Source organism: Sceloporus undulatus, chromosome 1 (assembly GCF_019175285.1).
Source record: "Sceloporus undulatus isolate JIND9_A2432 ecotype Alabama chromosome 1, SceUnd_v1.1, whole genome shotgun sequence".
NCBI lineage: Eukaryota > Metazoa > Chordata > Lepidosauria > Squamata > Phrynosomatidae > Sceloporus > Sceloporus undulatus.
Genome location: NC_056522.1, coordinates 228,333,187 through 228,355,659, shown reverse-complemented (window position 1 = coordinate 228,355,659; position 22,473 = coordinate 228,333,187). Strand labels below are relative to the sequence as shown.

The 22,473-nt window shown below is 39.8% G+C and overlaps 1 protein-coding gene across 6 annotated transcripts in view; it reads right to left on the bottom strand.

Annotated features, from left to right (window-relative positions):
- LRP1B (LDL receptor related protein 1B) overlaps nucleotides 1-22,473 on the bottom strand; it is a 1,051,820-nt gene that overhangs the window by 290,237 nt on the left and 739,110 nt on the right. For 5 of the 6 annotated variants that reach the window (XM_042437575.1, XM_042437584.1, XM_042437621.1 and 2 more), the window contains 4 exons: nucleotides 12,992-13,114; nucleotides 9,950-10,090; nucleotides 1,461-1,586; nucleotides 767-883 (listed from right to left, as the gene is read on the bottom strand). In XM_042437575.1, coding sequence (XP_042293509.1) covers nucleotides 767-883; nucleotides 1,461-1,586; nucleotides 9,950-10,090; nucleotides 12,992-13,114 — 507 coding nt within the window. The remainder of the gene's footprint in view (nucleotides 1-766; nucleotides 884-1,460; nucleotides 1,587-9,949; nucleotides 10,091-12,991; nucleotides 13,115-22,473) is intronic. The other variant, XM_042437612.1, reaches the window with a different exon arrangement.

Genomic DNA, 22,473 nt, shown 5'->3' with positions numbered 1-22,473 from the left:
ATTAGATAGGCTCCACACATCCTCTGTAGCAGCAGCATTTATAGCTGGAATTTGTTGGGGATCTGCCATTCCAGAGCAGGTAAAAATGGGACAAACGGAAGACTAAAGTCTAAAAATCTTCCTCCCCATCTTTTCTATTTGACAGGAGCTTTTCTCTCTCCCTTTCTTTGTAGGTTGCCATATGCTGGCACCTCAAATCAGAAATTTGGGAAACTTCTTCCCCCCTCCACACACTTACATCTGCCATAATTTCCCAACTGGCCATCCCAAACCCTGCAAGTGGGTCGAACACAAGGCTTTCTTTTCCTGTGGACAGCTCTAATTTGAAGGCAATTCTTACTCTTCAGGACTTAGCTTATTTCTGATGGGCCTACTGTCTGATACCTAATGACAACCTCACGGTACTACAGGCTACAGGCATGTTTTGATTAATTGGAATAAATTCTACTGTTTAAAAAAAATAACACAAATGTAAACAAACAGAAAAAAAATAGAAATGCCAAGCAGAGACACTCTCTGGCTCTCTCTTGCTCCATTATACAGCTGTTTCTGGTCTCATATATTTTATATCATATTGCCATAGGAAACAATCACGGAAAACTTTAGAGATATCAACAAGAAAGTAAAGGACAAGTTTGTTTATCTCCTTTGGCTTCTTTTTGATGTTCCCTTATTGGGAACACTCTGTACTGGTTGGCTTTAACGTATTGTAAATCAGTGGTTTATTTCCATCACTCATTCTATTAATAAAATAAAATTCACTTACCACAAGAGGCTGTTTCATCTGATTCATCACCACAGTCATCCTCCTGATCACACAACCATGAACTTGGAATGCAACGACCATTCTCACAAGAAAACTGGTCAGCTTGACATGTTCTTGCTTGAAAAATAAAATTGCATACAAATCATGAAGGACAGAGTTCAAATTAATTCTAACTAAATTATACAGGTTATTAAATCTGTATTTCATGTGCTGTATAATTCCTTTTCATTTTACATTTTGATATTTTATTTCTGAAAAAAATTCTGAAAAAAAGCATATACCAAGGAGGAGGTATGGCATTTAAATGACACATGCATCCTAAGAGGTTGGAAGCCATGCCAAAACCATGTTCCAGTCCTAAGGGTTAGGAGCGAAGCTTGGATGCAACTTCTGGCCTATTCAGATGTGTGTGTCATTTAAACAGCATACCTCCAAAGTGACCTGAAGCAGCTTTATTTTGGCCTGTCCGTTCAGGCCCTTAGTGCCAAATTATTTTGGAATGTAAAGACGGACAGCAGACAGCAACAGTCTGTTACACAACTACAAGCAACACAATCTCACTCCAGTAATGAGATCATAAGTAACAGACAAGTTGGTTCAATATTGTTTATGGCTGAGATATGAATATTTAATCAATGTAAATTTAAAACAACACACTTTGAAGGAAATTTTAAATTTTTGTTTTTCTTTTTACCTGCACATGTTTCATTTGATTCATCTTCACTGTTGCCACAGTCATTTGCTCCATCACAAAGCCACCTCTTGGGGATGCAACGGTTATTATGACATTTAAACTGATTGTCAGGACAGCTGTGATTAACTGAAAGAAGGAAAATGTATGTTATTCTAACTATATATCCATAGCCACTATGGCTGAAATAATGGGGGAAAAGTTTCTTATTATTTTTGTGTGAGGAAATGGATGGCACTTTGTACAAGTTTATAAAGAAGTAAGGCCCACTGAGTTCAATGGGACTTAATCTAAAATTTGTGAGAGTGCAACTACAATAACTTTACTACAGTTGGTCCTTCACATCCACAGATTCTACATCCACATATTCAACCATCCAAGGCTTGAAAATATTTTTTTAAATGCAAAAAGTAAGCCTTGATTTGGCCATTTTATATAAGGGACACAATTTTACTACATCATTGTATATAATGGGACTTGAACATCCACATATTTTGGTATTCAAGGGTTGTCCTGGAACCCAACCTCTGTGGATACCAAGCTCCCTCTGTAGTTTATGTTGAATTTACAATTACTCTTATAAACAAACAGATTTACAGATCATAAACAGCAACTGGTGGGCAGTGGTTTGGCAGAGATTTAACAAGCAATAATCCCCGCCTCCATCCCGTGTCCTGGCTCCAGCCTGGGAGTCTTGAAGCGGTTTAAAATGGTAAGCGATAAGCTCCTAAGATTCTCTGTGTGCAAAGGAGACATTTATGATTGCCTTATCTCCTGTTCCCACCCAGAAAAGGTAAGGGTCACATGACAGCAAGTGAAAGTGGAAGTCCTTAGAGCCTGACAAAATCAATTTCCTCCTTCCTCTCCCCACCCTTCTACCTTTCCTACCCTCCCTCCAATCTGAGTGGCATTATGGGGAAGGCCTCAGTAAAATCCTCCCATGCCTCTTGCAGAAAACCTCAAAAGGCAGTCATCTATGTCTCTGTGGCTACTGCCTTCTTCAGAAGCACATTCTGCACAGACCCAACACACTGCAGATTCTGAATCTTCTGCCTCTGGGATACTTGCTTCCTCTTCTGAAAGGAAGCACTAGCTAATTTCCCTGTCCTGGTTCACCTGACCTACACAAGTTGGCTGAAAGAGAACCAATAAGTAATAGTGCTGGCAGAGACAGTACATTATTAACACCCAGAAAGTGTCCTTGCCTGTCGGAATCAGGGGCTATACAGACTACCCCCTTGGGGCAGTTTGCAGCTGCCCCTTTTCACCCTGGATTGGGGCCATGGCAACTACATGCAAAGACCACATTGGTGCATTTTTGCAGAGGATGCAAAAAGGAGTAGCAAAACACAACTCATTCTTGTGCCAGCTAAAGGGCACCATATCCACCACAGCGTGGCATGATGACGCCTTTTTTGGCACTGCATTGTGTAGACGCAGCGCCAGAGTGGCATCATCATGGTGTGTGCCATGTAAATGGGCATGCACCAAAATAGCACCCTGGGGGAGGAATCATGGCATCAAGCATGTGGCTGCTCCGCCATGACTCTACCCCCAGGCCGGCCTTTTGGGCTGGTCTGTAGAGACTTTCAGTTCAGAAAAACATTAGTCAAGTAGTCCAAGTCCAGGGAATCAACAAGAAGCAAGGCCAACACAGTCCAAGGCTTGAAGAAGCCAAGAAGTCCAAGGTGAATTGCAGGAGTCTAGAGATAGAAATGCTGGCTAGGAAACAGATCAATTCCTTCCAGCACTGGCTTTAAGCAGACTCACTCTTAAATGAGCTGATACCAGCTGGTCCTCATCTGCTTTCCTGTTGCTGCTTGGCCTGCAGCATGGCTCAGCATCATTGTTCTATTTGTTTCTCACTTCATCTTGTTTGTGGACTTGGGACCCTACCTGTGTCCTCTGCTTACTCAGCTGCAGGTGAGTCCTGCCTTTGCCCTGCTGCACTTCAAGAGGGCAAGCTGGTAGAGCTCTTCAAGCAGGGAGGGCTGGCTGAGGTTGTTCTGCAACAGAGCAAGCTGCAGGCTGTTCTCCTCCTGGGAGACTTGCCTGGGTCCTTTCTTCAGCCTCCTCGTCAGACTGCTCTCCCAGGTCCTGGCCCTACACATCCTGGCCCTTTGGGGATGTCAGCTCTCCCTGACATCCCCAAAGAATCCTCTCTTGTTGTTTCTGAGCTTGTTCATACTGGCAGGTCTGTGAGATGTGAGAAAACATGTAGTGGGGAATTACAGAAGAGACAGAAGAGGTACATATTTGTCTCATGGAGATGTTTTGAAGGATTGGGCAGATAGATCCAGGGACTTTATTGACAAGTGCCCAGTTGCCTTTGTATTTCCCAATTAAGCCCTAATTCAACATTGCCGCTCCATTCAGCATCAAAATAAATTTGTTGGGATCAGTTGGAGAATAGTATAATTGCATACATAGGAAAGATTTGAACTGAATTCACTATGTTCTCATTCTCCCTTACCCCAACTAACCATCTATTTCCCAAATGAAAAATCCAAACTACCATTAAGGCTGTGCTCTCTGCTTCTCCCCTTCACAGATACATTTCAGGCTCAACTGCCAAATTTGCAAGACCACTTTGTTGCATTGTTACATTTTGATGCCTTCACTTTGGATTTCTGAAATAGCCTATTCTGATCTTGGAGCAGTAATGATATGGAAAATTTAGCCCTGTTATTAAAGACTGTTCCTCAACAAAGCTAATGAAACATTTCTGTGGAGTTAGAGAACCACGCAGGAATTATGTCATCAGGGGCTTCAGGGATTACATTTCAGCAGTATAATAGTGGGATTTGTGATGGTTTAGGTTATTTTCCCTGAAGTAACAGGCATTTCAGTACAATTTTAGATTTAAGAAAAACTGTAGCTGTTCTAGTGGAGAAAACTTGCAAGAATCAATTCATTGTGGAAATTCTCAAAATCAGTATCATGTACTTTGAACTTAACCCCCCCCCCCCCCAAAAAAACTCCATTATCAACAAAATGCAATTATTTGGTTGAACGATATTTTACATGTTGGCTATTCATAGATGTTAACAAGAGGAAATATATGGTTTCCCTGCCATTGAAAAGACATTTAAATTACTTTACTTTACTTTTTACTTTAAAGATTAGTTTAAATTTTACTGTTAATACTAAAAAATGCTATGAATGTCCTTGTCTTTTTTTGGTGTATATTTCCAAAAAAAAAAAAAAAGGCTATAAAGTTAATGAATATGAAATCTGCTTATGATGCACCCTTCCATATTTAATACAGATTTTACAATGTCATAACATATCTTTACAAGAAATCATTATCTGTGCATCCATATAAAATTAATCTAGTTGGGGCAATGTGTATCAGCCAATAAAACATTTTACAAGGGATCATACAACTCAGATCAACAGCAGTAAAGAAATCTGAAACATTTGAAGCCAGCCTATAAAGATCAAACATGTCAAAGAGAAAGAATTAAGTTTCCAGTAGCTAGATAAAACAGGGAGTCTTGTTAATGCTAGCCCGCTGTGTTCCTTATGGTTGATAGTAACAGAGTGATCTTAAGTGGGCTGAGATGTTGAGCGGTAGACAATCTGTCACTTCTGAAGCTTTGCCAGCTCACACAGGTCACAGTAAGAGGTGGGTGGTGGGAAGGTTTTCTATGATTATACTACTAGCATTTGAAAAACAAGAGTGACAACCATATCTGAAGCATTTAACCATGGATTTCATGAGAGACAGTAGTAATTATGTTCACTCTAGTCTGACACAGTTGATAGGTCAGATCATGGGACCTTTCAGGATATTATGGGGCCTTGGGTTTAGCAGACTCAAAATCATCTGTGCCATGCCCACAGAGAGTATACTGTGGCCTCCATGCCAGGTGTGCCCTTGTCATTGGAGGACCACTCCTGCCTCATTAAAAATCCAATAATTGTTTCAGTTTGGATGTGTCTCCAAGTGTTTGACTAAATGTTCATACTTTTCTCTGTTTTTTACAAGCTTATGTAGCATTCTGGTGAGGTCATTTATACATGCATACTAGTCACAGTTGTTAGCTGCTCTCCAGTCGACTTCATGACAAATCTCTGGATGAGACATCTCCAAGCCTCCATTGCTCTGCATAGGACCTGTAGATTCAGGCCTGTGACTTCCCTGATGCAGTCCATCCATCTGGTGTGCAGTATTCCTCTCTTTCTGCAGCCTATCTTTCCTATCACTTGTTTCAATGATTTATGCCTTCTCATGATGTTGCCAAAGTATAACAGCCTCAATTTAGTCATCTTGGCTCCCAGGGTTGATGAACCATTATTATTATTATTATTATTATTATTAACCTTTATTTATAAAGCGCTGTAAATTTACACAGCGCTGTACATACAATCTTTTTAATTAGACAGTTCCCTGCCCTCAGGCTTACAATCTAAAAAGACATGACATAAAAGGAGAAGGGAAAGGTGGTGGGGCTAGTAGGCTAATACATATAAAGTAGATAGCAATACAGGAAATGGTTCGATAAAACCATTTTTTTTTTTTGTCTTTTTGACTGTCCATGTTATTCTCACTCTTCTCCAGCATGACATCTCAAAGGAGTTGATTTTCTTTTTATGTACTTTCTTCACTTTCCAGCTCTCACATCCCCACATGGTGATGGGGAATACAATGGATTGGATGATTATAACTTTAGCGCTCAGCTGCATATCTTTACTCCTTAGAATCTTGTCTAGCTTGTTCATTGATACCCTTCTCATAACTACTCTTCTTCTTATCTCTTGATTTCAGTCTCTCTTCTGATCAGTGTTTGATCCAAGGTACAGGTACGAGAAATTTTTAACTATTTCCATTTCCTCATTGTCTAGGTTGAATTTCTGTAGATCCTCCGTGGTTATTATTTTTTTGTTTTACATTTAGCAACAAGCCTACTTTTTCACTTTCTTCCTTGACCTTCCTTAGATATTGTGCCTGATCCTCCTTGTCCCTGGCCTGTGCCTGGTGAAATGGCATCATGTACCACTCGTGGCATTTGTACCATAGGTTTGCCATCATGGATCTTGGATGTGAAGATGACATCATACTACTGAAGGAAAACATCATGGGTTTGGAACAATAACTAAGGAAGGTCAAGGAAGGAAGTGAAAAAGTAGGTTTGTTGCTAAATGTAAAGAAAACAAAAAATAATAACCACGGAAGATCTATACAAATTCAACCTAGACAATGAGGAAATGGAAGTAGTTAAAGATTTCTTGTACCTGTACCTTGGATTAAACAATGATCAGAAAAGAGATTGAAATCAAGAGTTAAGAAGAAGTTTTCCTTTAGTAGTATGATGTCACCTGCACATCCGAGATCTGTGATGGCAAGCCTATGACACGCATGCCATAGGTGGCAGAGATGCCATTTCACCAGGCGCAGGCCAGGGACAAGGAGGAATGGGCATGCGTGTGCCCTTTCCTCTTCCTCCCTGCCATTTTCCGACCTCCAGCTGTCTCAGAAGCCACAGGTGCACTCCTCAGGCTCCTCCTCCAAGTCCTCTCCTGGCCTCTCTCAGATGGTTGGAGGCCAGGAAAAGGGCAGGGGGAGGAGCGACTGGTGTGTGTCATTTTCTCCTCCCCAGAGACTTTTTCCGGCCTCCAACTGTCTCCAGAGTAACCGCTGGAGGCAGGGAAAGGTCCATGGGGAGGAGAAACGGCCTTGTGCCGGCTTCTTTGTTTGCCCACCAGCCCTTCCAGACCCATAACTGGACAGCTATGGGTCTGGAATGGCTTGGGGGTGGAGAAACAGCTCCATGCCAGCTTCTCTGACACCCCCCCACCGGCCCTTCCAGACCCTTAGCTGGACAGCTATGGGTCTGGAATGGCTCAGGAGGCAGAGAAACTGCCCTGGGCTGGCTTCTCTGCCTCCCCCAATGGCCCTGCCTGACTCCAAGCTGTCTCTCAGAGACAGTTGGAAGCTGGGGGAAGGGTGTGAGGAAGGGGAGCAATTGCCTGTGCCCATGCCCCCCCCCAAACCTTCCCAGGCTTCTAGCTGTCTCTCAAAGACTGAGAGTTCCTGCATGGCAGGAGGATGGACTGGATGGTCCTTGCGGTCTCTTCCAACTCTATGATTCTATGACTCTATGATTCTATGTGTTAGCTATGGTGCCACTGCTGTTTTCTCTATGAGATTTTACATCAGTATCCCCCACCACCACTGCTGCTGCACAGTAGTTATTTGTCATTCTATTCCATGTACACCCTTCTTTTTGACTGAGTTGTTTCTCCTCTCAGACCTGTAAATTCACCTTCTCTCATTTTTCTTAGATCCTTAATTTGCCACCAGTCTGTCTGTCCTTTTGTCCTTGTACCTTGTTCTTCCTCACTTCAATGATGAATCCCCCCTCAAAAAAGCTCACCTTCTGTTCTCTCTTCAGAGAGTCACAGTTATACCTATGAAAAATAATGTTCTAGCAATAAGAAATGTTAATGACAATTATTGGTTCCAGATTCATCCACTGAATAAAGGGGAATTTAGTAAGTTAGTATCTATGCAGGTTCTATTTATTTAAATGTGGTGGGTCTTCTCTAGTTGGGACTAACAACTGGAGTGAGACTCTTTCTGTATGTCAGGTCAGATGCCTTTTTAATACAAGGTCCACAGAATTAGCACAACAAAAACTGTCAACCAATTGAACCACAAGAAGAAGAATTCCTCATCAAGTACTCCACCCCAGCTCTCATCTAATCTGAATTTACCATCTCTCTATTGCCATTTGACCCTATCTGTAACTGCCACGATCTTGTATTTATCTCTAACTTGTTCATTCCTATGCCCCCATCCGATCCTAACTAACTTTACTTCTAGATTATCTTTGACTATCACTAAACCTGTCTTGAAATTTTGATTTCAACCCTTACCTGACAGTTAAACAACTAAGCCTGTTTATATACATAACGTTCTCCTTAGCCCATCTTTACACCATTCAAAGAATTAGTGTTTATCTGTACTTAGCAGCATTTTCTTCTGATTTTCTTCACAAGCAGTTTTTCAACAATTCAAAAGAACTCCATTTTGGGTAAAGAACCAGCTGGGAAATGTGATATCTATTGGCTCTTTAGCACAGTCTCTTATTTAATTAAATGATATCTTAATTTAAAAAGTTAATTCTAAAATTTAATTAATGTTAAATTTCTAGCTTAATTCAAACAATTAATTTACAAATAAATTTAATGAAGTGGCCTATTTTTGTTAGAAAATTCCCAATTTAATTTCTACCTTAATAGATTTTAATTAGTAGGTTCCTATCACTTATCATCATCCTTAGGCACATATACCTTTCATGATCCTACAGTATTTTTAACTAGTAAGATTGCAGCAAATATGAAGAACTTCACACTTGGTGAAGTTTTACCAGATATTAAACTACTAAAGGCTGTACAGTGTCATGTTCCAAACTTATGCCCGTTTTCTTGGACACTCTTCAAGGTATCATTGCCAAGAAGCAATGAAGTGTTTAGCAACCTTCTGCACAATATTTCTGCCTTCAGGGTATTCAGACTGATTTTTCCTTATTTGCAAACAGAGTTTGCCTCCTGGACCAGCAACCAAGCAAGCACAAAAGGCATTAGCAGCCATATCCAAATGTGAGGATCATTAGCCTGATCAGCGATATGGCAAAGCACTGTCTTCCCAGTGTGGAAGACAGCCAATCTTGTTCTTTCCCCCAGAAATGTATACCAAAGATAGACTAGATGATGACAACAGCAGCTACTTTAAGTCCTCCAGAGGGTTACATTTATGAATGTATTAAAATTCTAATGGGAAACATTGGCCATCATCCTGTTAATGACTTATGTGTGCGTATGTCCTGTTTTGGATGGGGTGCAGAAGGCTAATCATTTACTTTTGTACACCATTTAAAAGCACCTCACCAGTAGCTGCCAAGCACTATAGGGTAGCTTGTCTGCTGTCACTCACAAATGGAGAAAAGAAAGATGGTGGAGGAGATTCAGATCATGACAATCCAGCTCCTCTGTGATCCTAGGGGAAAGAAAGAGGTATACAGTGGTGCCTCGGGTTACGAAATTAATTCGTTCCGCGGCTAATTTCGTAACCCGAAAAACCTTCGTAACCCGAATTGCCATAGGTGCTAATGGGGAAAAAAGCCGCGGCTCTGCCGCGGCTCCATTTAAAACAGCGCCGGAGTTTTTTCGTAACCCGAAAAAACTTTCGTAACCCGAAACAATAAATCCCTATGGGATTTTTTCGTATCCCGAAAAATTCGTAACCTGGGTATTTCGTATCCCGAGGTACCACTGTACTCCATTTGAGTGGGCATACTTTTTTCTTTCCCCCACAAACAAATTAAGATCATGGTATGAATTACCCCTTCTCTACTGGTAAGCTGCAGGGACCTTTAATGTGTGTTTACAACTGCCAGAATGTGAGGGGATGTAGATCTGCATATATGGAGCTATATATCCACTCATTGTTTAAAGCATGGACTAGAATATTTAGAGATACATACAGCAAAGCTCTGAATGTTCATCAGATCCATCCAGACAATCATCATCACCATCACAACGCCAACGTTCTTGTATACAGTGCCTGTTTTGACACTGAAACTCTCCCAGTTTGCATAATTTGGGTAAAACCTCTCCAGAAATAACTAAGGACACAAATGTATAAAGAAAATGTGGTATCAGTTGTCAGTATACAAGTATAATTTATTCTTTGTACTGTAATTTTTCGCAACCACTAGGTTTTGCTCAGTGGTACACATAGTCATAATAAGTTCATGTAGAGTTTTCTGCAGGAAATATTTTGCATTTGAATACTTGGCCAATATTTTTAATTGTTCAACTCCCCACCCCCTACTCACTCAATTTTTTTCCTGAAATGTTTTTTGATCAGAGCAGTGAACACTTTCAACAAATGCCCTTCTGCTTCCCTGAAGAAATGAACACCTTACCCCAGGTCCAATGAACACACATCCTGTTGAATCTAGGAGGGTCACATCTGTGTCTGAGACCCTCTCTGATTATTCAAAACTGAAGAGAGCCTCTCTTAGCATTTGTATGCTCCCTTGGGTCCCACACTCGGAGAAAGGTGGGACAATGAATGAATGAGGGCTGTGGGGGAATTTTGCCACATTCCATCTCCAGACAGTTTGGGGGGCTAGGAGAGGCTTCACTCACCCAACCACCTCACATAAAGCATGTCTGGGACTCATCTCTAGATTTTTTTTTAAAAAAAATCTCTCCCTCCCAATGTTGTGGTGTTCACTTTAAAATAAAAAAAAGTCTGTTTGGTACAGGGTCCCAGGAACTTGGCACTTGCAGTGGAGTCCTGGGGAGCATATCCAGCCCAGAGATTTCACTTTGTTTACTTCTGACCTAATGGATAGTAGAAAGGTATGATTTCAGTAAGGAAATTCTTGCTTTCTCTATGGGGCCAATGGTTTGAAACATTCACTGTGTCAGTGGCTTGAAAAGTATGAGGCTTTACGGACCATCCATTAAGGCCAGCCTGGGGGCTGAGTCAGGGTGTGGCGACCACATGACACACGCCCCGACTCCAGTCCCAGGCTGGGGTGACACTGTGCGCCACACCACAAGGCAGGTGGCATCATGGCGCTCCTCTGGTGCTGCATCTAGATGATGCAGTGTCAAAGGAGTGCCGAAAAGCTGCAATGCTTTTTACAGCTTGTTTTTGCACCACAGAAAGTTGAGATAGGGGCTGTGGCATGCGGTTGCTGCAGCCCCAATCTGGCGCTAAAAGGGTCAGCTGCAGACCACCCCTTAGGGACAGTCTGTACACCCCCCTAGTCCAGAGACATGTTTCACCGCCTGGTGCAGAAGGAACAGGTTAATAAGGTAGCACTGTCTTCTAAATGAATATGCAGTAATATTTTATTACTGCTCATTCTATCAAAAACATTTTGATTTTCAGGAAAATGTCTTTTGGTATATATTTGATACGTCTTTATTACTGCCATGCAGTACATAATAATTCCCAGGGTAGCTCATACACTTAAAAAGAAAAGAAGAGAGAGTGCTCAATAACCAGTATTATCAACCCCAAAATGCCATGCAATGATCAAAACAGAAGAGAAAATGAGAAATGTAGGTGTTTAAAAAAAAAAAAAAGCTCTCCTGCTGGCAAGTGAAAATGTACCTATTGCATCAGGCTTTAATTTGCTGTGATTTTTTTTTTTAAATAGTGGGCTGCTCTGTTATTTTTTATAGTTTCTATTTTAATGAATTTCAGATGATTTTGACTCTATGGATTAATTGGTGTGTGTGTGATGGTTGTCTATGTTTTTAATCTGTACTTGTTTTAATCATTTGTAAGGCATTTTGAGTCACACTATTGGGTGGGAGAAGGAGGATGGATATAAATGAAGAGGAAGAGGAGGAGGAACAGCAGATGATAAAACAATACAATAAAATTACATAAAGGTCTAAGGGTTGTTTTTCTTTTTAATTTTGCCATGCACTGTTTAGAGTACAGTGCATCCTTCTGAAGGATACTAAAGCCTCTATACAGACAGTGTCCTGTAGATCAAGTGTCATTCTGAAGAAAACTCCATTTCCTGGTTTCCACCCATCCCCCTCAGAATATAGGGTCATCTAGAAGAGTGTCTCTGATGACTACATGATCACCGGAAATGGAGATCCATTGGGAAACTAAGGGCCTGAACAGACAGGCAAAAATAAAGCTACTTCAGGTCATTTTGGAGGTATGCCATTTAAATGGCACATGCATCTTAAGAGGCCAGAAGCTGCACCAAAGCTGCACTCCAGTCCTTAGACTGGAATGTAGCTTGGTCGCAGCTTCCAGCCTCTTAAGATACACACATCATTTAAACACCAGACTTCCAAAGTGACCCAAAGTAGCTTTATTTTGGCCGGTCTGTTCTGGCCCTAAGTTCTAAACTTATGATACCTTTCTTACTGGTTGTGCAGTAACACATAATGAACTGTTTATTTTTTTCAATAAGGTTTTTAGATCATCAAAAGTGATGGGGGAGAGAGACAAAGAAGCCACTTAGCTGCCTCCAGCTGTGAGGGTGCTTTAAAGCCAATTATGTTTGAGCTGATAAGCAGGCATATAGGCCTGCTCCCCTGCACAGTTCTGTGTACTGTGCTATGCTTTGTCTTCAGACAGAAAAGCAAGCATTCTATTTTATTTCCATTTCATAAGCATGGCAGAGTTTTGCATGGGTAAGATAAGTGAATTAAGAACATTTTAAAAGAGCTCAACAATCTGGGGAAAATGTTGCTGCAGCTTTTAAAATTATATAAAATTCACAATTATCTTTTCAAAGAAGCTGCATTTCCTTTCATGTTCCTTAGAAAGGATTCCACAACACCGTATAATGTCAAGCACACCCTGTAATACTGAGAGGTATGGTGAGTTTTTCAGTGATTTGAATACTTTACTTGGAATAATATTCTATGCTCACCTTAGAACACATGGAGCATTGTCTACTAGACATTATATCATTCTGAATGCATCTTTTCTACAACATTAATAAAAAGGTAAACAATACTTAAAACGAACATACTCATGCAGGTTGTACTGTTCTCATCCAAGTGTTGATTATCAGCACAAGCACACACTCTGCCTCCAGGTACAGCTAAGCAGAGTGTACTGCAGCCTCCATTATTAATGCGACATGCGTTGTCACCTGCAATTTTTTAAAAAAGGACAACATTAAGAACAATCAGCTCAAGCAACATGCTGTATGAGAAGAATCTTAAAAACATGAAGCAAATTGACTTTATTTAGCAAAAACGCTCTGATCAATGCATTTTTTCTTTTTACTTATACAGCACTTACAATATAAGGTAATTCAGTCACCCTTGCCTCTTATTCTTTGATGTACATGGTGTAACACTATTGAAGGAATTAATGAAATCTGTTTGCTTATCCATACAAGCATCTCTTCTTCCTTTAATCCTGATGAGCGTGACATGACAGGTTTTTTTTTTTTTTTTTGCTTTTACATTATTAAATTTTCAAAGTAATTTTAAAACTAACAAAATATTTGAACTAAATTCTACAGATTTCTGTAGCAACAGAAAAATGAACAAGTGATTTAGCTTTCATGCTTTCAGATAGCTAGCTTACGTTTCTCACAGGCATTAATGAGTACCATGCAACCATACAAGATGAACAAATTGGGACTATCACTGAGAACAGTCTTTCTTCTGCATTGTGGATCTATTTCCTTGCTCATATTGAAATATGACAGAGTGTTGAGTGAAAACTGGAGAGTTTGGAATTAACTTTCTGACTGAGTAATAGGTAAGTAGGGAGACATTCATATATATATATATATATATATATGAATGAATGAATGAATGAATGTCTCCCTATTTAATTTAAAAAAATACACAGAATAATTGCCTGTCTCAGGAAGTGGTTACAGGCAGCTTAAATCTGTGACACATAATAAATACAGGTAGAAATATCAAGATGCTGGTAATAGACATTAGATACATTACACCTGACTAACCCTACCACTGAATTATGCTTGAATTTCAACGGTGGGGGCCAAAAGTCCTTTTATTGCAAAAGACTTTTATATGATAGAAAGTTTGGACATGATTAGCAAAATTCCTCAAAAGTACATTCCACATACCTAGGCCATCACTGAATTCCTACAAAGATGGAGAGTCTACCACTCTCCATTGCAATCTGTTCCGTTGTTGAACAACTCCTTTTTTTAAATTAAAATTTATCAATACATTCTAAAACAAAACATGACAACAAACAGTATGCTAAAACAACAATAAATAAGGATTACCCAGAAAAGCCCCTGAAAATTATAGATAACAGGTGTATTCAGGGATCCTGAAAGACATCTTTCCATTAAAAAAAAATAGCTAAAATTGGGGAATGGCTAGAGACTAAATCTTGCTGGATGTATTCAATAAATAGGTGCCAAATCTTATGAAAGGTCAATCCAGAGTGTAAGCTTCTCACTCTGTTGTTATTATCTGCCATTTTCTCCATGAACCACAAGTCCCAGAGTCTACCATCCTGCAATATTTAACATTCCTGTTTTCCAGTTCTTGGCTCTCTCAAGCCTGGCAACAGCCAGAAGCATGTTGAACAACTCCGCAAGTAAAGCATTCTCATTAATGTTCAGTAGAATTTCTTCTCCTGTAATTTGAATTAATCTGTTCATGTTCTAGGATGGGTCCTCATGGGTCAGAATATTCTGGGAGCAGCCCCAATGTCCCCCTGTTACCTTGGACACTCTGTTCCAATGCAAGGTGGCTAACTGCATGCACAATATGCTGTGTCAGCTAGTGCCATCACTGCTGGTGTGAGTCAGAATGAGGCACTCATCACTAATCACATGGCTGGCCACCTTGTTCTGACCTCAGAATAAGATAGCTAACACAATGGAATATGTTGTAAACAGCTGCCCAGTGTTGCAACAATGGGTTCTGGATCTTTCAAGTAGGTTCAGCAAAAGTTGAGTTATTCAAATCCATGTTAAGGGGGTATACCTCGAGTTTGGTACTGAACTGACCAGATGTCATCAGACAATTCGTACCAGAACCAGGGACTGGGGATTGCATTCTCCAGATTGATCATAAGGGTATTGGGGGAGGATGTTTTATTTGGCCTGTAAGGAAAGGACAGCTAAAATACACACATTTCAGCCACAATGGAGCTTCTGGGCCCATGGTTCCTGGGATTTGTCCCACCATGCTGATGCTCTTGCACAGAATGAAATGAAAACTTCAATATTTTGCTGAAACCTCTCCCAAGGGCAAAGTTGTCCTTTAAAAAAAATTGCACTTAAATTGAGTCCTGTTAATTGGAATAGCTTGCCAATAACCAACAACGCTAATAATAATATTTCTGGTTCATCCTAATAATGATCTTTTAATTAACTACACATTTAATTGAACTTTATCTATTGGTTTGCTGCACTTCATTTCCAAAAAAGCATTAATACAAGAATAAGTCTTAGTACTAGAAGTGGGATGGCAGATTGTAAGCAAGAATGAAATGCACTGTGTAACACAAGAAATACATGTCTACTGCTCCTACAAGATCCACTGATAGTAGGGGCTCTACAATTATGTATTTAATCATATATTTTTAAAGGTCCTAGCATTTTTTTAAAACTAAATTTTGGATCCCAAAAGTATTTTGTACAAAAATACAGCCTACCCTCGGCATATGAGCCCTGACCGTATGCAGATTCCAGCTTAGGTGAATGGCAAAAGGTGAGGGACAAAATGGTGCACATGCTGAAGTGCACCACTATTCAATTAAATGAGACTCCAGCATATGCAAAATTTGCCTTACATAGAGGGGTGTGTGTCCAGAACAGATCCTCCACATATGGCAAGGGAGGAATGTATGCTAAAGACAAAGAGAATAGTCCTTCAGAAGTGCATGTTTCTTACTCTGAATGTCACTGTGACTTAGTTATGACAAACAGAGAGGGGATCTCAAAATTATAATAATCAATGTATACAATAAATACAAAAGACAAATAATATATATGCACTACATTTTTCCAGACAGCCAGTGTGGTGTAATGGTCTGAGTGTGGGAATGATGACTGAATAAGAGTGTTCAAATCCCCATTTGGCAATGGAAACCACTGGGAGCCCTTGATCAAATCACACTCTCTCAGCCTCAGTGGAAGGCACAAGCAAACCCCCTCTGAGAAAGTGTTGTCAAGAAAATCCTGCGATAGGTTCATTTTAGGATTGCTATAAGTTGGAAATGACTTGAAGGCATATAGCAACAATAGTCTTCTAGCTGCCTTCAGAACAAGCTAAAAAGCTGTTTATAAATATGAACAGGCAAGGGGTGTGTTAATTATTAAAACTGTGTTATAGGTAGCTTTCCATAAATACCAATGGGTAAAGAAGTTATTCCATTAAAATAGGTGGCCTCAAAGTTTAGCTGTACATTTTATTAATGTGTACAGTAGGAAAGGCTGGGTGCTTACATTTTGAATCCAAATCAACCCTCTGTTTCTTAAACTATCAATACACATCTTGAAGACTATATAAAAGGTGTGGATCATTGATTAACTGTACATTGTCTGTTAAGAAACTGTTTATAGACATTTAAGTAGCAACATAGGATTATATCCTATTTTCATTAAAGTAAATGAGGGGGAAATCAATTTGGCACAAGCAGAAACCAGAACAAATGTGTATGGAAACTATTATTCTTCATCAAAACAAATAACCAGACCATTACCACATAACAAATAATCTATCATCGTGCCCCCCCCTTTTTTGAGCCTAGCTAGAAATTGTACTGATAGTAGAGGTAAATGAAATCTTGAGCTGCAAGCATTCCTGAAAGCTGAGATACTATTCCGCACCCTACGTAATTTATTTTACAAAAGCAACAGAAAATGTCCAAAATTTTCTGAAGAAATACCCAATTTTCCTCTGCTTGCATCTGCATCTTATCCAGATATTTTATAATGTTGGTTTATTTATGTATTAATTTGAGTTACCTCATAACCTATAACAAATACTATCATGTAATAAAATAAATCCTAATTATAATGACATTTACAAAGGTAGAATAATAAAATCATAGAAGTTGGAAGAGACCACAAGGGCCATCCAGTCCAACTCCCTGCCATGCAGGAAATCCATATCAAAGCATCCCCAACAGATGGCCATCTAGCCTCTGCTTAAAGACCTCCAAAGAAGGAGACTCCACTACACTCCGAGGGAGTTTGTTCCACTGTCAAACAGCCCTTACTGTCAGGAAGTTCTTCCTAATGTTGAGGTGGAATCTCTTTTCCTGTAGCTTGCATCCATTGTTCTGGGTCCTATTCTCTGGAGCAGCAGAAAACAAGTTTGCTCCATCCTCAATAAGACATCCCTTCAAATATTTGAATATTTAATTTTCGAAGGTAAAAAAGTTAAACTTTAAAAAAAAGCTTAATGAACCAGACTTAAGCTGCATCTGCACCCTGGAATTAATGCAGTTTGACACTGCTTTTACTGTCATGGCCCCATCCTATGGGATATTGGAATTTTCAGTTTTGTTAAAAAAAAAATTAGCCTTCTCTGTCAGAGAGCATGGTGCCAAAAGAAACTATGAATCCCAGGATTCCATAGGATGGAGCCATGATGGTTAAAGCAGTGTCAAAGTGCATTAATTCTGCACTGTGACAGCAGCCTTGGTTATACTGAAATCAGTGATATTAAAGTTCATCGCTGTGAAGAGAGAAGTTGGACTGGCCTTCTTGGAGGCAGATAATCACAACCTTAACAATGCTGTGAAGAGGGACCTAGGAAAAGGTATAAACTGGAGCAGGATTTCTCCACCAGGCCTCCCTGGAACCTTAGGGTTACACAAGACATCATGACTGGAAAAAATAAATCTATTTTTCTTTACCTGTAGATATAATACTTTTTATGCAAGAGTTCCCAAGAACCTGGAAAATATTTAAAATGTTCCTAGAGAGCCAGCATGGTGGAGTGTTGGATTACAACTCAGGGATCTCTAGAGGAAATGATAAGAGCTGAATTGGGTACTGGGAGCTGGGAACGTAGATAGATTTCAGGGAGTTAATGTTTTAAGTTAATTATGATGTAATGAGACATTACTTTTTCATTTTCTACTACTCTGTCACTTTATATTTAGGAACTGAAAAGGAAGACTGATCATGTTTTGCCACACTTAACCCACTAATCAACACATCTACTTGTCCAGGATAGTGGTCATCTTGAAGCATGAGTATCTGACACAGGGAGGGATCTTGAGGATAAAAGGGCAAGGCAAGTTAGAAGAACTACAGTCTCAATACTGAAATAAAGTTCTGTTCTGTGTTCCAACAAATCAAATTGTAACAAACTATGAAAAAAGTATGGATGTGAGACCTGGAATGTGAAGAAAACTAACAGAAAGAAAACCGACTCATTTAAAATGTGGAGCTGACTAATAGAGTTGAAGATACTATTGACAGCCAAAAGGGTCCTAGAACAAATCATGCCAGATCTCTTTTTCAAAGCCAAGATGACTAAACAGAGGCTGTTGTACTTTGGTCACTTCGTAAGAAGATGAATCACTAGAAAAAACAATAATGTGAGAAAGGTGGAAGTCAGTAGAAAGAGAGAAAGACCACACATCTTATGGATAGACTCAGCCAGGGAGGTCACGGGTCTTAATCTACAGGACCTAAGCAGAGTATGGACAAGGGGTCTTGGAGACATCTCATTTACAGGGTTGCTGCTAGTCAAAGCCAACTCAAAGGCAGTTAACAAAAAGAAAAAAGAAAGAAAACAAAAGAAAAATGCACGGCATGGAGGTTTCGGGGGACTTTCTAGATATGATCTCATCATCATGAACTGATTCAATGTGCAGCATTCACACACCAACCTCACTAACAACTGCCAAGTTGTTTTGCAGTTCTGGGGTAAAAGTGTTCCAAAATGGGAAGGCTTTATGGGAAGTGACCCACAACTGAGATATTTGTATCTTTCCAAATACCCCCTCCCCATTTTTAGCATAGTTTATGTTGTAATCTTCCCACAGTCCCACAAAAAATAAAAAAATAAAAAAAAATACTATCCTATCTAGAATCGGTCTGCATTGTGTGCTAGCACTTCATGGGCCATCTCATTAGCCTTCCTCCACTGCTACCCTATCCCTGGAATAAAGAGACCAGACACAAGATGTATGGGTTAAAACAGGGCCATTTATTGACCTATTTATTCTTAATTAAACTGCAACTAAAATCCTGACCAAACAAGTGTGGGAGACAGGGAAAGCTGCATACTGCAGTCTTACTGCAGATTACCTCTGCAACTTATCAAGGACGATAACACCTGGGCCCTCAACGACAGTCCATAAGCTGGGTTGTATGTTGGCCGCCCACATAAGGAAGCCCAGCAAGGAGTGCCCCTTCCCAATCTGCAAAGATTAAAGTCGGGGTATACCTTCAAGCCAGACCCAAGGTCCATTTCTTTTAGCCACCCCCCCTCCCCCCAGGTCCAAGGCCCGTAGAGGTGTTTCCAGAAATTTTCCTAACACCCAGTAGTGTGTCCAAAGTGCTCGCTGAGATCAAATCCAAAGATTTATGCAAAATAAAAATATTAAAATACATCCAATTAGAATCAATAATTTTAATAGAATAGAATTTTAATAGAATTTTAAATTTTAATAGAATCAACATGTATTATTGTGACACCATCTCAGCCAATTTTACTTATGCCACCGGAAGCAGTGTGGGGTAGGCAAAAAACCCGTGGAAAGGGGGGTGAAATTCGTACCTGCCCCCAAAGGAACCAGTGAGACTTCACACTATCCCAGCAGCGGGTTGGTGGGTCGACGGTTGATCCAAGAATAAGACACCTAGGGGATGACAGGCAAAGCACGCCATTTACCGCATCCCCTAGGTGTCTCACGCCATGGCAACCAGCCATGGCATGATTTAACTGTCCTGGTCTCCACCAGTGTGAGAGCAGCAAACAGCCCATCCCGGCTCCTCAAACTCTGGTGTGTGGGGGGGGTGGCCAAAGTTTGCTCATGCCAGGAGCTTTAAACAGGATATATTTAAAACAGCACTAATGACTAGGCAGACTCAAAAGTGACAAAGGAGGCCTGGTGGCGCAGTGGTTAAATGCCTGTACTGCAGCCATTCACTCAAAACCACAAGGTTGCGAGTTCAAGACCAACAAAAGGGCCCAAGCTCGACTCAGGCTTGCATCCTTCCAAGGTCGCTAAAATGAGTACCCAGACTATTGGGGGCAAATTAGCTTATTTGCTAATTAGCTTACTTGCTGTTCACCGCTATGATCTTTGGAATAGCGGTATATAAATAAAACAAATTATTAAATTAAATTATTCTTCTGTTGTACTTGTCTCTTGACCTTTCACATTTGGTTTGCACCACTCTTAACTAATTTATCCAGTGTCACAGAATCATAGGATCACAACTGGTTTATTCATCGGTCAATGGTTGCAATTGCTCCAGGCAGAGTAGGGTCTGAGTACTGAAGGGAAAAAAGAATAGTTTGTTTCCTCTTCTTTCCTAGTCACTTCTTAATTCTCCCAAGTCCATCAGGAAGGAAGATAATCTTGAAGGCAGGGTGCCCCTGGGCCTGCTTTTCTGGCCTTCCTTAAAGGGTTATATTGTGGTCCCCAGCAGAGACTTTCTTGAAGAGCACTAGAGAAGACAGGAAGGATTCTCAAAAGATTAGAATTGAGTCAGAGAGACAGGAAAGATCAATGGAGGCTGTACTGACTGGGGAGGTGGTTGTGTGTGTGTGTGTGTGTGTTCTGGGAAATCTGGATACATCTGTCTATCTCTCTCAATGTATATGTGTATGTTTTTTTTATTTCCTTCTGGAGTGAATAGATTATATGCCTGGATAATAAGTCAGTGACCTCAGGACACCTGGATTTCTGCCTGAAGTGAATGTGAAGCATGCTTGAATGACATTCCCATCAGGCTTCAGGAGATCAGCGTATGAGAAGAAAATGAGAGAACTTTGTTACTTGCATGACTGGATTTTAGATTCTCTCAGAACCTGCTTCTGTGCCCCAAACATTCTTTTTTTTGTTATAATTTTCTAGAAGTTATCACCATCATTACCACCATCTTCATAACCATCAATATGAATAATTCCACCCTCACACAATGCACTCCATAGAATTGTTCTCTGTGCCTCTTTTCCAAAGAGGTTGCAATGGATAGTGTTATCATCAGCATCTTGTGTATGTGTTACTTGATTAAAAATGTGTGGGATCAGGCTCTTGGTCACATTGAAACTGCAGGGCTGAAAACAAGATCATACACGAGTATTTTGTGCTATTTTCTGTTGTACTTTGTAATGTATTTACTGTTTATTTGTTCTTTCATTTATTTTCTATGCCACCACTCCTAGGATATCTCGCACATGTGCTCTAAAGGGACCACTATTTTTATTATTTTTCTGAGGTTCCAATCACATACTTTTAGCCTTGTATAGCACTAGAAAGCACCTCAAAATTTATCTCTTTCTTTGTTTAAAAGAAACCTCTAATCCTTAGAAACCTCTAACGAAGGAGAGACCACTACTTTCCGAAATAGTTTGTTCTACTGCTGAAAAACTCAGACTGCAAAGATGATGTCCTAATATTTAGCCTAAATGTTTTAGGTTTTCTAATTTGGATTCAGTATCTACTCTCTGGAGGAAAAGAAAATAACTATATTCCATCATTTATATGGCAAAACTTCAGTTATTTAGAGATAGCTATTACATTACTTCTTTCCCTGTCTCTTTTCTAGTCTAAACAACAATCTCATCAGGTTTTCAATAGAGGCCCTGTTTCTTCAAAATGCGAAGTAATGTGCAGGGTGAGATATCAAGTCCAATTTTATATTACTGGAATTTGCCTGTCTAATTGGGAGGAAGGGTCAAGATTAGCCCCTATCTTGTCCTGACAGGAGAATAAAAAGATTTTTATAAAGATATTATGAGTCCATAGTCATTTCATTTCCAAAGGAAATTGATATTAAAATGTAATCTTAGACATATCACTGTTCTGGAAAAGAAGCAAAAGATTTATAGGTGATAAGACTCCAAATTACATGTATCTACAACTTAAAAGACATGTAAAAGCTTATCACAGGAAATAGAAAATAACTTTATCAAGCCTTTGAACAAATACAGTTGGACCTCCATACCCACAGATTCTGCATCCATGGATTCAACAATGTACAGTTTGAAAATATTATATATCAAAATGCAAGACTTGATTTTACTATTTTACATAAGGGACATCATTTTTACTTTCCCTTTGTATTTAATGGAACTCGAGCATCCACAAATTTTGGTATCCATGGGGGGGCTGGGACCAAACTCCATCAGATACCAAGGTCCCACTGTATTTGTAAATGAAGAAACCTTAAGTGTACAACTATTCTGTGAATCTTACAATATCCAATAATATTTTTATAGGTGCAAAGTGAAGATCTGATACCTAAAATTAGTGCAATATCACCCCCTTTTTTTTCACCTGATGTGTGCGTTAATCCAGCATTTCTGTTGC